Raw genomic sequence first — 16,439 nt, 5'->3', positions numbered from 1 at the left:
CAAAACAATTTGGGAATAATTAACAACGGTAAATCAGCTAATTACTCTCGCAACATTTAACGGGCGACTGGGCAGTGGCAAATCTAACAGGTTTTAACTAACGGTTTCTGCAACACCTGATATTGCAACCAAACCAATAGCAAATCGGGTGAAAGTCATGTGACAAGAGAAGTAGTTTGTGTTACGATTATTTTCGAATACCCTCCTATGGTGAATTTTATTTTTAACCGGAACGTTCAATAGCCAATGCTCATATTAGCTTAGTTTCACTTTAAATTCGACTGGCCTTCCAAGAACTTCGTCCAACTGAAATGAATGAAGCTGAGGGGAAGACGAGTGTGGCCCGTTTGCTCAGTGCAGTTGAATGTGACCTGGTGGCGGGCAGTGAGAAGGGAGATCCCACCGAAAAGCAATTGAAAGTGGTCCTGGAAGATGCAAATCTTTGGCAAAAGTTCAAAGCAGTCACCAACGAAATGATTGTCACCAAGAATGGAAGGTCAGTTAATCAACCTACAGGCCAGCTAAATGTAGAATACATTAATAGATTTGCGATCATTAGGATTCAAGAATCTTAAGTTACTGGAATAAGATAACTTTAGTCAAATAGTGTTGGTAAAATAATTATTAATAACATTGTGAATAATTAATTGCAACCATTTAATTGAAAAAGTATGGCTCAAATACTTATGATATACACCATGTTTATGCATATCTTCTACCATGTTCATATTCTATATGATACTTAGCGGTGCTGTTAACTAATGTTCAATTTTTATATATACATTTTCAAATGTTCTTAATGAAATTTTATTTTTAGTGGGCAAACTGCTTATTGTACGTTTGTTTCAGGTTCAAGTTTATTGTCTTTCAACACTTGCATGTAAACAGCTAAAGAAAACCAAGTTCCTCGGGGACCAATGTGCAACATACAGCACAATAAATATTATTAACAGATAAAAAAGTACTCTGTGGAGACGCTGTTCAAGTTGACATAAAAGCATATAGTTAAGTATGCAACAGTTTTACTGCTACTGGCGCTGTTATAAATAATGTGTACTGGGTGCTCAGAAGTCTCACAGCCTTGGGGGAAGAAACTGTTACCTAGCCTAACAAAGTCCTTGTTACCTCCCCCCCCCCCCCAACGGTAGGATGTTAAAGAGATGTATACAAAACTATTTTTACTCTGACCTAGTTCAGTTAATTTGTTTTTCTGTTTGTTCTCTTTCGTTCAATTCCTATGATTCGTCTCTGATTATCATTTGTTTGCATTTCTTCATTTTATTTATTCATTTTATTATTTGAAACGGAAAAGGAATTCAGATTATATGGGAGTTGTGTAAATATGTCATTGTAGTAGCTAGTTGGATGGGTGTTGAGTTTAGACAAATGTGCAGTAAAAGCAGATAACTTTAATGAGTTCAAGTGGCGAGGAGTTTCGGTGCCAAACGTCGGCTGTTTATTCCTTTGCATAGACGCTGCCTGACCTGCTGAGTTCATCCAGCATTTTGATCTGAAAAATGTACTAATTATTAAAAATACCCCGAAAAAACAAGATGTTTCAAAAGTGAAGACTGGTACTATGTTAAGCAGTTCATTCCCTCGTGACAATTGGGGAAGAGAGAATTCACTTATGTCCCTTTCCTTAAGAGGTAAAGGAAAACTTCAAACTAAGTGATGAACTTAATCGGGTTAAACATCTTCACATGTGAAGACAGGGCTTGATAGAATTGCAAAATAATGACAAAACCGAGAACGTGATGTTCGAGAGAAAGGGAAGTTGGAAATCAACTTTCACCGAGCGAGGGATCGAGGGTGGTCAGAAGCAAAGTGAATTCCTGGAATATTAATAGCAGTGATGACGAATAAAGAAATGAACGAGAGTGGGCCAGATGATAACATTTCTTCTGTGTACGGGCTTGACTTCCGTGCACGTAAATTGCTTAGGTCTTTAAAAGTCACAATTAAATTACTAAAAGATGTTTATTTTGAAATTATTTGTTTCTGTGTGAACTTTTTGCATGTGTTTAGTTTCAGAAAAATAGCAGCGAGCTGTCAAAAGGCAGAGTTGGGGGTCCCGGGAGAAAATCGTATCGTTCTCGTCAGTTTTTCAATGTCTTTCAAAACTGGGTCAGGAGAGAGAATCCTCAGTGTTTCCCATTGTAAAAGGCATGATAGAATTAACTTCGAAAGTGGCAAAGATTAAACCAATATATTGCCAATTTTGGTTGGTTAGGCAGCGTCTGAAACCGGGTGGCGGGTGCGGTCCCTTGGGCACGTTCCGGGTGCAGTCTCCAGCAAGCCTACCACAAGGCTGAAAGTGACCCCGATTCACGTGGACACAATTGATGGCGAACCCAGCTGTGAGCGTAGCTTTGGACCACTTTAATAGCCTTCGTGGGGGCCCCACGACCTGATTAAGGGCACGGATGATGTGGCGTGCGGGAGAGAGTACTGGAAAGGTACCCAGTTCCATACAACGAAAAAAAATTAAAACTACAGTAGATCCTGGAATTTTGAAGTATATATTTTTTAAAAAGCGTAAATCTTGCAGTGCAGTGTCAATGTTCTAACCCTCAACGGAGTACAAACTTCCCCAAAGAATCCTTTGAATTCTGACCTCTAGTTGTGGAGAGCCGGCAGTTGCATATACAATATCATTAAGTTACACAAATCGCAACCTGTGCCAAACCAGGACCGGCTGAATGAAAATTTCTGTTTCAGTTATTGGAATTACTGTGTGTTAAATCAGTGTTTAAAACTTTTGAATGCAATTCCTGGATTGCAGTTTTTTTTCTATGCACATTCAATGAGATGGAGTGTATTGGCATTAACACTGAATGTAATATAGCAAACAAGGCACTTGCTAATTACCTTTTCAAAGCCTACAGTTTCTAAAAATTAAAACTAATGTTATTGGCACCGTTGAGTAGAAGAAGTCTGGTAATTACTTTTTCCCCTCTCACTCTGAAAGGCTCTGCTGACGGCCTGGTAAATAACTGAGCGTGAAGGTGTATTTGGTTCATTGTGTTTTCACTGGTGAAAACTGCTGAGAATTGAGATGGAGAATGGCCTGAAATTGGGAATGGAAGAAATAAATTGGGTGGCTGGTGTTCCTGCCCACGGCAAGGCGGGGTCTTAGCGGCTGGTGTTCCCGCCTGCAGCTCTGAGGACTGTGGCAGTACTGTGGTTGGTGTTGCCCAGTTAATTCCTCCACCCCCTGTCCCACTTGTTCTCTGCTCTGGGACTTGTCATCTTCAACTTTCATGAAAGAGTCCTTGCTTTCTTTGTGCTATCTCACCTACCATGGCTTGCAATTGCTGGCACTCTTACCGAGAATAAGTTGAAACCCAACTACTTGAATGATATCTTGCTGGAGGTACTGTGCCGATCCAATCCCCATTGATCCAATCTCTTCTTTTGAAAATCTTACTTGGTGTACAAGATGTTGTGTTTATAATGCAATCCATTTGCCTATCACAGCAAAATATTATAGTCCATGACAATTTTTTTATTGTGAGAGGATGTGGAATACATGGCACCACACGATGTGATTATGTTTCAAATGAGATTTCCTTCCATTTTATTGTTATTTATTGAGTAGTCCCATCTGGCCCTTTGAGACTCAACAGCCAGCAATCCCCTGACTTAATCCTATCCTAATCATGGGACAATTTACAATTTACCAACCAGTTTGTCTTTGGACTGTGGAGCACTTGGAGAAGCCCACGTGGTCATGGGGAGAATGTACAAACTCCTTGCAGGCAGTGGTGGGAATTGAACCTGGGTTGCCTGTATTGTAAAGCATTGTGCTAACCACTGCACCACTGTGCCACCCTACAACATATGTATCAATATAATCCTCTTTCTTTCTCATTAGAAGATGCTTACCAAGTATCCTCTCTTACTATCTGAGCTATTTTCCTAAATTACCCTTGACAGTTAGTTCCACTTTCTCATCATTCTGTTTACATTGACAGCACTGAGTTTGAGACTTTCCACCAGAGGAAATATTTGAGACGAATCGATTAAATACAAAAAAATCTCTGGATTACACATCACTCTTATCATTCACACCATTCCCAGAATTATCACCAGGCCATTGCTTTGTATGTACTGAAGCAAAATAGTGATTATCTTTTTAACTATTATTGGAGAACAGCCATGCTTGGCTTTGTTTAATATAGGAAGACTGATGCACGGCAGATCTTGACAGATCAGAGTCAGGGTCAGGTTACATGGAATGCAAGGTGACTGGGGATGCTTCACAGCTGCAGCCTTCGTCTGCCTTCACTGCCATTGTGAGGCATCATCTTCTACCAGCTCCATTGCTGAGGTCTTGGTTGGATTTCACTTTGTCTGAACCCCGTCCTCTGACCTTGCCATCATGCGTGACCCCACCAGGAGCTGAGCTCCAGAAGGCATCACGCTTGACATCCGAGGAACTCACAAGCCTTTCCCCCATGACAAAGTGAAAATCCTCAGAGAAGCCTTATTATTACTAATTTCAATATGCCTGGAGTAAAGCAAAGAGTTGTTTGGGTAATGCCTATACAGAAAGATATTGAGTTAATCTTTCAGGCTGATGATCTTCCTTTAGAACTAAAGTCAGAGGTAAAATAAGTTTTAAGATGAGCAGAAACTTTGACCTTTTGAAAAGGATGCAGTGAATGTCCATAAGCATTTGCAACTTTCAGCACATCTAAAATCCTACATACATTTCAAGGGAAGGAGAGATTGAATAACAAATGCTATTTTAGTGTAATGTGAAAGAATGGTAGTCAGTTGTGCATAACAAAAGTAGGCCCAGAGGAATAGTAAAGGGGAGAGAATGAATTATTAACTGGACTTGGAGGGGAAAAAATGAAATTGGAATTAAGAGATACAAGGCTGAATTGCTGATAACCCGAAATTATTGAACTTTGATGGCTGCAGTTTGCCCAGATAGATGATGATCCCTGGGCACACAATAGTTTTCACTGGAATAGTGTAAGGGGCTGAAGCTTGTGGTCACATTTCTGGATGAATTGGGGAAGTTTATGCAAATAGTCATCCTCGCTTTAGTGCCTCCATAGCAGAAGAGCTGTCATTCTGAGCAATGAATGTTAAAATAGTATGTGTAAATTCCTGCCTCACTGTTTTCACAGCCGCTGTACTGGAAACCCTTTCCAATAAAACTTGAGCCCCACAGTCCTTGCTTACTACTGTGGTCTTGCTGTAGCACTCTGTAACTGCCCATTTGCACTTTGTCTCCAAACCAAACTGGCTTCCTTTAATGAGAACGCTTGCTTTTGTGCATCACAAGATGTCTCGCGATGCTTCTGAATTTTTATGTAATAGGTCCATAAACAAAATGGTCATTGGCTCATAATGCAACAGTGGATTAATGTTGATAAGTTGTTTGAAATGTATGTAGGGTTTTAGATAACATGCTGAAAGTTGCAAATGATTATGCACTCTTTGTATTATTATCTGATAATGCACTGATAAATTTTGCCTTTGAAAAATATTAATTCTTTTCACTGTATTGGTTTGTTCCATGATGTAGTAAAATTACACCTGTCCTGAAAGATCAATTCTGCAACTTGTATTTTTAATCCTGTTACTTTCCATCTGCCTTTGATTTGATGAACACTTTATTTATTTAGAGATACAGTGTGGAACTTGCCCTTCTGTCCCAGCAAGTCACGCCACCCAACAACCCACTTATTTAACACTAGTCTAATCTCAGGACAAATTACAATGGCCAATTAACTCTCTAACTAGTACATCTTTGGACTGTGGGAGGAAACTGGAGCACCAGGAGAAAATCCACAGGGAGAATATACAAACTCTTTACAGGATAGTGCTGGAATTGAACTCCAAACTCCAGAATAAGAAATAGGAGCAAGAGGAGGCTATCTAGCATGTCAAGCCTGCTCTGCCATTCAACAAGATCATAGCCGATCTGGCCATGGACTCTTCTCCACCTACCGGCTGTTTTCCCCATAACCCTTAACTCCCCTACTATGCAAAAATCTATCCGACCTTGTCTTAAATATATTTACTGAGGTAGCCTCCACTGCTTAAATTGGGCAGAGAATTCCGCAGGTTCACCACTCTCTTGGAAAAGCAGTTCCTCCTCATCTCTGTCCCAAATCTACTCCCCCCGCCCCCACCCCGAACTCTAATAGTGTCACACTAACCACTATGCTACCATGGCTTTGAAACTATTGACTCCCTACTTGCCTAAATATGTGCTTGGACTAACATGAGAATTAGTATTTGCACCTGAATATTAATCAGGCTTTTTTTTTTGAAATGATTATTATGCTTTCTTGGTATTTTCTGGAATTATCTTTATACTTCCCAAAAGCAAAAATTGATATTCCTCCTCCTTCTCCCCCCCCAACTCTTTTTATCCCCTCCTCCCCACCCGCTTCTTTCCTTGTTTCAGGCGGATGTTTCCAGTTCTGAAAATAAGTGTATCTGGATTAGATCCAAATGGCATGTATTCATTCCTGCTCGACTTTGTTGCTGCTGACAGTCATCGCTGGAAATACGTGAATGGTGAATGGATCCCAGCTGGTAAACTGGAACCCCTGACACAAAGCTGTGTTTACATCCACCCAGAATCCCCTAACTTCGGCGCACACTGGATGAAAGCACCAATATCTTTCAGTAAAGTCAAGTTGACGAATAAAGCAAACACCACTGGACAGGTAAGGCTTTCTTTTTTTCCTCTCATTTAGTAATCACAAGCAGGGCAATTGTGAAATATCAAGTGTGCATTAATGTAATTATAGCAATCCACTCATCCTGCTCTACTCATATAGGCTATTGTTTGAAAGGAAACCAAATGTAAACAAGAATAAACGGGACTAATTGGCATATTCAGAGTTTAATGGACATCATGTTGTAGTCAGGGGAAAAAAGGGTTTGCTTGATGCAGCCCAGTAAGCATTAAGAGATCTCCCTATGAATACAATTTCATGTAAAAGCATTTGTAATGAATTCAGTCATTTATGTTTTTCTTGGCACAAAATTTTCTAAAATTGACACAAACAAAAGTAAGTGCTTTATGCAAAATTACATAATTGGAGTTGTTTTGTAATTATGAAATTAATTGCGAATCTTTTAGAATGCCTAAAAAAGCCTAATAAAATCACACTAAGGAATATACAAATTTACTTTGGTGGGGGGGTGGTGGTAAGCCTATGGTGTTTTTAGTTCTGGGACAAAGTTGCAAGGCTGCATTTAAAATGATCAACATCCATGATAGTCATTTAATCCTTGATTAGCCTTGTATGACATCTTCAATATTTCAAAATATCACATAGTCCCTTCCCTTTTAAACCCTGTTTCAAAAGGTTCCTTGTAAACAAGTAAATCAATTATGACTCCTGTTAATAAATTGGCATTTCTTATAATTTATTATGAATGAACTTACAGTAATATAATGGAAGGCCTTTCAGTTTTTCTCCATCAATCAGCAGAAAGCCTTGATCCATTCTTGTGGGGGGGGGGCAGGGAAGCACATTTTTGTTTACTAAAGAATTATTTAGCTGGTATCAGCTAGCATTCTGCTGGGTAACATCAGCTGTTCTTGTTTAGGTGCAAGTCCTTTTGTTGCATAGAGTTGGAAATTTCCCTGTGTTATTGTTGCAGGTGCTGGATTTCTCTCTGACTACTTAATCAGTGCCTGAGCCCACTGAGGTTTAAATCATCAATCTACTGTTGAGGGATTTTGTTTGCTGTATCCTCCTATATTTTCCCTATAAGAAGTGTCTTGGGTGAATACATTTTCTTCTAATCTTCAGGCTATTATCTAATCAAGGGGTGTGGGGATTATGATATGTTTTGTGATTCCAGAAACTTGTGAAAGAACAACTCTGGAGCCAGGAAACAGGTCTACTTAGTTTTTCTTTAATGAGGTGCTCACATATGACGTTGTGGCATAAAGAAGTATGCCATTCATGTGCTGCTTGCATATAACACTAAGAAATTGTGTAAACAAAGAATGCTTAATCTAACAAATATTTACAATATTGCTCAAATACGTATTACTGAAATATTAAATATACCATACTCCTCGCTCTTGTGGGATAATGTCTTTCCTGACAAGAGGGGTCACTCTGCTTGGCAGGTGAGACTTGTGGCTGTGAAAATAATCTCAGATTCTGTGGCCTCTCCGTGGTGGTTGTAGGAGTTGATTCTGGGACTGCAGGAAGTGGTTCTGACAGCTCTGAATGCCTTTCTCCTGGTTGCAAGAGTTGATTCTGGGACTGCAGGAAGTGGCCCTGATAGCTCTGAATGCCTTTCTCCTGGTTGTGTTGGCATCCAGAACAGTGTATAGCAAGCTGCTCGATCTGCTGATCTATCCCAGGCCACCAGACAAAAGTTTGAGCTAAGGCTTTCATTTAGACCACACCCAGATGACCGGCATGTAGTTCCTCCAATACTTAGCTGTCAGCTTGGAAGGTGCAACAACTTTGAATACCCACATAAAGCAAGTTCATCTTGGCACTGGTAGAAATGAGGGAACTAGAATTTTAACTGCACATTCCAGACATTCTGTGTTGCCATGTAGATCTGAGACAGTGTGGGGTCTTTTAGGAACATAGAAACATAGAAAATAGGTGCAGGAGTAGGCCATTCGGCCCTTCGAGCCTGCACCGCCATTCGGTATGATCATGGCTGATCGTCCAACTCAGAACCCTGTACCTGCCTACTCTCCATACCCCCTGATCCCTTTAGCCACAAGGGCCATATCTAGCTCCCTCTTAAATGTAGAAAATGAACTGGCCTCAACTGTTTCCTGGGGCAGAGAATTCCACAGATTCACCACTCTCTGTGTGAAGAAGTTTTTCCTCATCTCAATCCTAAAAGGCTTCCCCATTATCCTTAAACTGTGACCCCTCGTTCTGGACTTCCCCAACATCGGGAACAATCTTCCTGCATCTGGCCTGTCCAATCCCTTTAGAATTTTATACCTTTCAATCAGATCCCCCCTCAATCTTCTAAATTCCAACGAGTATAAGCCTAGTCGATCCAGTCTTTCATCATATGAAAGCCCTGCCATCCCAGGAATCAATCTGGTGAACCTTCTTTGTACTCCCTCTATGGCAAGGATGTCTTTCCTCAGATTAGGGGACCAAAACTGCACACAATACTCCAGGTGTGGTCTCACCAAGGCCTTGTACAACTGCAGTAGTACCTCCCTGCTCCTGTACTCAAATCCTCTTGCTATGAATGCCAGCATACCATTCGCCTTTTTCACCGCCTGCTGTACCTGCACGCCCACTTTCAATGACTGGTGTACAATGACACTCAGGTCTGGCTCCTGGTTCTGGTTCCCTTTGAATCATCTCTGCTGTAATAGGGAGAATACAGTAAGAGGAGTCTCCTCTTTGGTAAATTTTTCAGGTATTTCCTTTTCCAAGGGTAAATGGGACAATTCATCAGCATTTCTATGATTAGTTGTCTTCATGAATTCCATCTTGTTATTGTTTCCTCCAAGAAACAGAGCCCATCTCTGCACTTGTGCTACTGCTATTAGTGGAACACCCTTCTGTGGGTTGAAAATGGACTCTAGTGGTTGATGATCAGTAATGAGGGTAAACTTTCTCCGATGCAGGTACTGGTTGAAACACTTTACACCTCAAACCAGGCTCCAGGCCTCTGTCAATCTGCACGTAATTTTTCTCTGAAGTGGTTAGTAAACGTGATGCAAGGGCTATGGGGCATTCACCTCCATCACTCATCACATGTGACATAGCTGCCCCTATACCATAAGGCGAGCTTCCCAGACAAGCTTCAATGTACAATGTGGATCATAATGTGTGAGTACAGTGTCTGATGCTACCATTTCCTTTGCCTTTTGGAAAGCCATGTAGTAACGCGCTCAAGAGGAAGAATATAGTAGCCAGGTTTGATGGAACTTGTCATAGTAATTGACAATCCTAAAATGGACCACAATTGTGACGTGTCCTTTTGCCTCGGGGTAGCCACCACTACTTGAATTTTCTCAGCACACTTGTGTAATCCTTGTACATCAATGCTGTGACCACAGTAAGTGATGCTTGGTTTAAAGAATTCACACTTGTTGCATTGTGCTTGAGCCCATAATCTTCTAATCTTTTTAACTCTGTGTTAAGATTTTGGAGATGTTCCTTGTCATCCTCACTGATAACAATGATCTTATCCAGGTAACACTGAACGCCTGGGCAGCCTTGCAGCTCCTGGTTCATAGCTTTTTGCCAGCCTGCAAGTACAGATGCTGCTCCAAAAATAAGCCGATTATAGTGATAAGCCCTTTGCGTGTTTACTTACTAAATGAGTGAGAAATCTTTGGAGTTTTCTTCCATCTCTATCTGTAGGTAGGCCTCAGCTAAGTCCACTTTGCTGAAGCGTTTTCCTCCAGAAAGGTTTGCAAAGATGACCTTTATCCTGGGCAGACAGTATTGACCTACTTTCAGTACTGGGTTATAGTTACCTTAAAATCACCAAGATCCTGACAGCCCCATTCATCTTGGCTACTCGGACCACTGGTATTTTCCATGGGCTCCACTCAACCTTGGAACGAATTCCTTCAGCCTCCATGTGAGCTAGCTCACTGGCTAATTTATCACAGATGGTATACAGAACCAGACAGCTTTGTAAACTAGGGTGCTGCTTTCTCATTTAGCACTATTTTATCCATTTTGTGTTTGAGTCCTTAAACTGCTGTGGCATCATCCAATATCTTTATTAATTCACTTTCAGTCGACTCTATTGCAGGGGATGTGGCATGCAAATGCTGGATGGATCTCCAATCAAGTTATGGTTGTCTCAGCCACTCTCAACCCCACAATGCTGGCCCTCCTCTTTTTACCACCTACGAGCCCAATGTGGCTAGTTGGTTGTTGTATTTCACTGTTACTCTTTGTATTTGTCCTACTTTGTTGTATTTTCTGGAAGTTTCACCTTTAAATCTTCTTTGGTCTGGCGTAAGTGAGCCTGCGTCACAGCTGCTGCACAATTTGTTTGGCCAGGCAGTTTTTCTGTTAAGACGTTGCAATTTTGTTCACACGTTAATTTCTGACTGCAATTAAATTGTGTCTCTGGCTGCTGTTTCTATTGATACAGCAATTTCAGCTGCTCTTTTAAATGGAGTTGTACTTCAGTCGGGACCTGTTTTTAAATGCTTTCTTGTAAGATTCCAAAAAAAACTAACAATTTCTCAGTGCATCATTAAGCTCATCATTGAACTGACATTGTTTGGACTATTTTTTCAGTTCAGCCAATGAATGGACTCCCCTTCCTTTTGGTTCTATTTATGAAACCTAAAGTATTCTGTTGTCTACATTGGGTTTGGTTCTAAATGTTCCTGCATTATGTTCATGATATAAGCAAAACTCATTTCAGCTGGTGTGGTTGGAGCAATCAAACTTCTAAGTGTGTTTTCCCACCTATTGCGCTCAGTCACACTGGCACTTGCTTTTCATTGGCAATTTAATTTGCTTCAAACTATTGCTCAATTCATTCAGTATACATCATCTGTTGTGCAATCAAATGCACCTATCTTTTTGAGCCAGCCATTTCTGCTCTTTTTAAAATAAAAATTTGAATATTATCACCTGCTACTCGTTTATGAACAGATTTCATTTTATCTCTGCCTTTATAAAAAAAAACACTTGATCATCTCTGTCTCCTTCCAAAGAAATGTGCTGCGCTTCTAAAAACTCTAACACCTCTCTCCTTGTGAAGAAAAACATGTTGCATTTGAACAGGAGGTAGTTAACTCAGTTTATTTTAGACTTGTTCATCACCACTATTGATTTCCAGCTCCTGAAATTTTATGAAAGGAAAACATGGTTGTCAGGAAACGGATCTATTTTTTCTTCAGTGGGGCCTTACATATGATGTGGTGGCATACCGACCTATGCCATTCATGCAATTTTTACATATAACTCGTAATGAATTGTGTAAACAAATAATACTTAAACAATATATTTACAATATTACTCAAATGTTATGGAAATGTTAAATACACTACAGAATTAGGAAGAGGTTTTGTGGTTATAAGACAGTGTGTTGTTGTGAGAAGAGGGAATCAGATCCATAATTCACAAGCACTTAAAATTGTGAAGAATTTTGGTACGTTTTGGGGGTGTAAATGCAAACCTGCCTATTGATATTTGAAATGTGCATCACTGTTGCAGAAAGCAGCCAGGATCTTTTGTTTTTTGCGAGTGTGCTTGATTGATGGCCCTTGGGATATTAGCATCTTTAAAACTGGGGTTACTGAGTGAGGAATCTGGTAACAAGAATGCTGAAAATCTGTTGATTTGTTTCTTAATTATAACCAAGTACAAGAAGAACAGCAATTGCACTTAAAGGCCCGTTGTGGTGAGTCCAAGTGGCAAAGAGATTTTATTGGTTTAGAAATTTGTCATCTTTGGTGGTCATTTAAAAAAAAAATAAGCACGCGTCACTTGATATTGGTCCTGATAACATACTTATTCCTCATTCATAGCAAAAATGAGGGGCAGCTTTTACTTTGTATACATGAATTGGGAGTGTGTATCATCAGCCAGTGCAGCTAGATCATTCCAGTTGTGATTTTACTTCATTGATAAACTCCATCCATGTGGTTTGCACTTAATTTTTATGTCATTTTCATTATTTTTCAGGTGATTTTAAATTCTCTGCATAAGTACAAGCCCCAAGTTCATATAGTGCGTGTTGGAGGCCCTCACAGAATGATTTCTAATCACACTTTCCCTGAAACTCAGTTCATTGCTGTGACTGCATACCAGAATGAAGAGGTCAGTACAGTCATTGTTGCAATGCCAACTTGTATTGAACTTCTCTTAATTACTTTAATTAATTGGTCACAGGGGTGTAATTGGGCAGCACAGGCTTGTGGGGCTGGAAGGGCCTGTTGTCGTGGTATCTCTAAACCAAACAGTCCACTCATGAGGGCCCTGGTGCCTGGCTCCTTTAATATTGCCACTAAATTTAAAGGGGCCTTGTACAACATGCTCCCTTTAAATTGACTGGGGTCGCTGGAAAAATGCATTGTCTTATTGTGAAACATTGACGGAGAAAGTGAGTTGTGCATGTTGCAGCATCAATAAAATATCAGATAGTCTGCAACATTCTGCTAACCCAGCACCCATCTAGCTATGATCTGCGCAAAGTTATCAAGGCTGTGAAACAACAATACAGGGACAAGATTGAGTCAAGATTCACAATGAATAGCACACGTGACTTGTGCCGAGGGCTGTACACCATCGCAGACTTCAAAACAAAACGTTGTGGTGCCGCCAACATCGCGGCCTCTCTCCCCGATGACCTCGATCATTTTTATGCTCAGTTCGATGTTGCTAAATCTGAGCCTCCGAGGAAAGCCACCGCTGCAATTTGCAACCTGGTCATCTCTGAGGCATGCAGATGTTTCCAGCAAGTGGACAGTCGCAAGGCTGCAGGACCAGATGGCATCCCAGGGCGAGTACTCAGAATGTGCTTAGCACAACTGGCAGGTGTTTACTGACATTTTTAATCTCTCCCTCTCCCAGTGTAGAGTGCCTCCTGCTTCTTATCCACCATTGTCCTTGTACCAAAAAAGACCAAGGTAACATGTCTGAACGACTGGCCTCCTGTCGCACTCTCCTCAATAATAAGCAAATGCTTTGAGATGCTGGTCAGGGATTACATCTGCAGCTTGCTACCACCCAAACTGGACCCTGTACAATTTGCCTACCAACACAACTGATCGACAGATGACGCAATAGCCACTGCTCTACATACCGTCCTTGCACATCTGGAGAAGAGGGATGCTTATGTGAGAATGCTGTTCTTGGACTACAGTTCAGCATTCAACACCATAGTTCCATCCAGGCTCAACAAGAAGCCCAGAGACCTCTGCCTTGACCCTGCCTTGTGCAGCTGGATCCTGCACTTCCTGTCAGATCGCAAGAGGTGGTAAGAATGGGTTCCCTCACCTCCACCCCAATGACTCTCAATACAGGAGCCCCTCAGGGCTGTGTACTAACTCCCCTCCTTTACACCCTGTATACCCATGACTGTATCGACACCCACAGCTCCAATCTGCTAATTAAATTTACCAACGGCACTACATTGATAGACCTTATCTCAAACAATAACGAGGTGGCCTACAGGGAAGAAGTCATCTCTCTGACACAGTGGTGTCAAGAAATAATCTCTCCCTCTTTGTAACAAAAACAAAGGAGCTGGTTGTGGGTTACAGGAGGACTGGAGACTGGCTATCCCCTGTTGACATCAATGGATCTGGGGTTGAGAGGGTGAACAGCTTTAAGTTCCTCGGCATAAACATCACTGAGATTCTCACGTGGTCTGTACAACAGTGCCTCTTTCATCTCAGATGGTTGAGGAAGTTTGGTATAGGGGCCCCCAAATCCTAGGAACTTTCTACAGGGACACACTTGAGAGCATCCTGACTGGCTGCATCAGTATGGTGCAGTATGGTTCCTAGTATGGGAACTGTACTTCCCTCAATCGCAGAGGGTGGTGTGGACAGCCCAGCACATCTGTAGTGGTGAACTTCCCATGATTCAGGACATTTGCAAGGACAGGTGCAAAGCCAAAAAAAAGAGCCCATGGGATCATTGGGAACCCGAGTCACCCCAACTGCAATCTATTCCGCAGCATAAAAGCCGGGACCAACATGCTCCGGGACAAATTTTTCCACCAGGCCATCAGACTCACACTGATTTGAGTGTACTCTGAAACATTGACTGTTCTATTTATTATAAATTACTATGATTGCACATTTAGACGGAGATGTAATGTAAAGATTTTTACTCCTTGTGTATGTGAAGGATGTAAGAAATAAAGTCAATTCAATTCCAGGACCTGAGCTTGGTGGATTAAAGGAGTTTAAATATATTATTGCAACTGTTTCTTCCTGCAGGTAGTACTTACATTGTCTTCCTTCTGAATTATGCTGCTTTTCCAGTTGGCCAATAAGCAAGCCATTTTTTATTCCTGATTGGCTTACTGGTAGTCTGCCAGAACTTAAAAATGCTATGAGTGCAAGATTCTTCTCTCCATCGATATAGAACTGTACAACACATGAACAGGCCCATGCTGTTGTGCGAAACTAATTACACCAAATTAAACTAGCCCCTTTTGTCTGTGCATGGTCCATATCCATCCATTCTCTGCATTTTCATATGCCTATCTGAGCACTAGCTTGGGCAGAAAAATGGCCCAGGGATGGTGGAATTGTCACTTCCACCCTGGTGGTGTATTAGTAACTACCGTCGGAGTTCCCTTTACTGGCTTGGCATGGACATAATATATAATTTTTCAATGTGTCTCACTTTTTCAAAATTTTGCAACTTCATAATGTTACCTGCTAGAAGTGGGAAATGTAAAACCGCTACAACTTTCAAAAGGGATTCAAAGTACATTTATTATCATAAATGTATAAGTTTTACACCTTGGAATTTGTCTGCTTACAGGCAGCTGCAAATTCGCTGTTTGAACAGCCTTGTAGGGAAAATGGCCTGCTTCTTGCGTTAGTTTTGACATTTAGTTGGATTTTGCTGTCTAGGTAATTATCTAATTGCATAACAGTATCTATTGTGCATAATTATTTTTAAGGTTACAGCACTGAAGATTAAGAATAATCCCTTCGCCAAAGCATTCCTAGATTCTAAAGAAAGGTAAGGCAATGGCTTGCAACAGAACGGCAAGTTATTCTGCTGATTGATTTAAGTTGCTTCTTCATTACTGTAGTTATGAAATTAGTTGCATTTTTTTTTGCACTTGGCATGCTAGTCAAAGTGACCAGAAGCAGTGATTTTAAACCCTTCAAGTGCAGCTACTGAGGGCCTGAATTAAAGAAATTTTTAAAAAAATGTAAATCTAAGTATAGGTAAAGAAGACATCTATTAGCAGCTCAGGAAATGCCAATGTAGGTATGGGCATTTTTGCATACATTTCTATTTTATTTTATTGCATGGCATATTCTACAATTCATTACATGCAGTTGTATAATGTGTTTGGTAACCTTATGCAGTTGTGTAATGTGTCTGATAATTCATCTTTCTGCCCTTTAACTGTAAACCAGTGTGTCTGATTCCTCCTGTTCTCATGCTGACGGTCATTTTGCTGCCTTGGTTTACATTGCTTTTTGTCTCCCGATGAATTGTTTTGTCATTGTCACGTGCACTAAGATACAGTGAAAAGCTTGCCTTGTATGCTGTTCTTGCAGATCAAATCATTACACAGTGCATTGAGGTAGTACAAGGTAAAACAACAACGGAATGCAGAATAAAGTGTAACAGCTACAGAGAAAGAGCCATACACGTAGACAATGTGTCAGATCATAGTAAAATTAACTAAATTATGCAAAGTTTTGCAAGGGTCCTAGGTCATGACTGATTTTACTTTGCCCTGATGGGTTCAGGCCAGACTCATGTACCAATATG

The 16,439-nt window shown here is 40.7% G+C and overlaps 1 protein-coding gene across 2 annotated transcripts in view; it reads left to right on the top strand.

Moving 5' to 3' along the window:
- The first annotated feature begins 311 nt into the window (after nucleotides 1-311).
- LOC140199748 (T-box transcription factor TBX19-like) overlaps nucleotides 312-16,439 on the top strand; it is a 30,128-nt gene continuing 14,000 nt past the window's right edge. Inside the window, exons 1-4 of one of the 2 annotated variants that reach the window (XM_072262228.1) lie at nucleotides 312-496; nucleotides 6,434-6,698; nucleotides 12,651-12,785; nucleotides 15,610-15,671. In XM_072262228.1, coding sequence (XP_072118329.1) covers nucleotides 312-496; nucleotides 6,434-6,698; nucleotides 12,651-12,785; nucleotides 15,610-15,671 — 647 coding nt within the window. Of the gene's footprint in view, nucleotides 497-883; nucleotides 1,010-6,433; nucleotides 6,699-12,650; nucleotides 12,786-15,609; nucleotides 15,672-16,439 lie in introns of those variants that run through there. The other variant, XM_072262229.1, reaches the window with a different exon arrangement.

The sequence above is a fragment of the Mobula birostris genome, chromosome 6 (genome assembly GCF_030028105.1).
Source record: "Mobula birostris isolate sMobBir1 chromosome 6, sMobBir1.hap1, whole genome shotgun sequence".
Classification (NCBI taxonomy): domain Eukaryota; kingdom Metazoa; phylum Chordata; class Chondrichthyes; order Myliobatiformes; family Myliobatidae; genus Mobula; species Mobula birostris.
The sequence above is the reverse complement of the archived record's forward strand: the minus strand, read 5'-3'. Positions and strand labels throughout refer to the sequence as shown.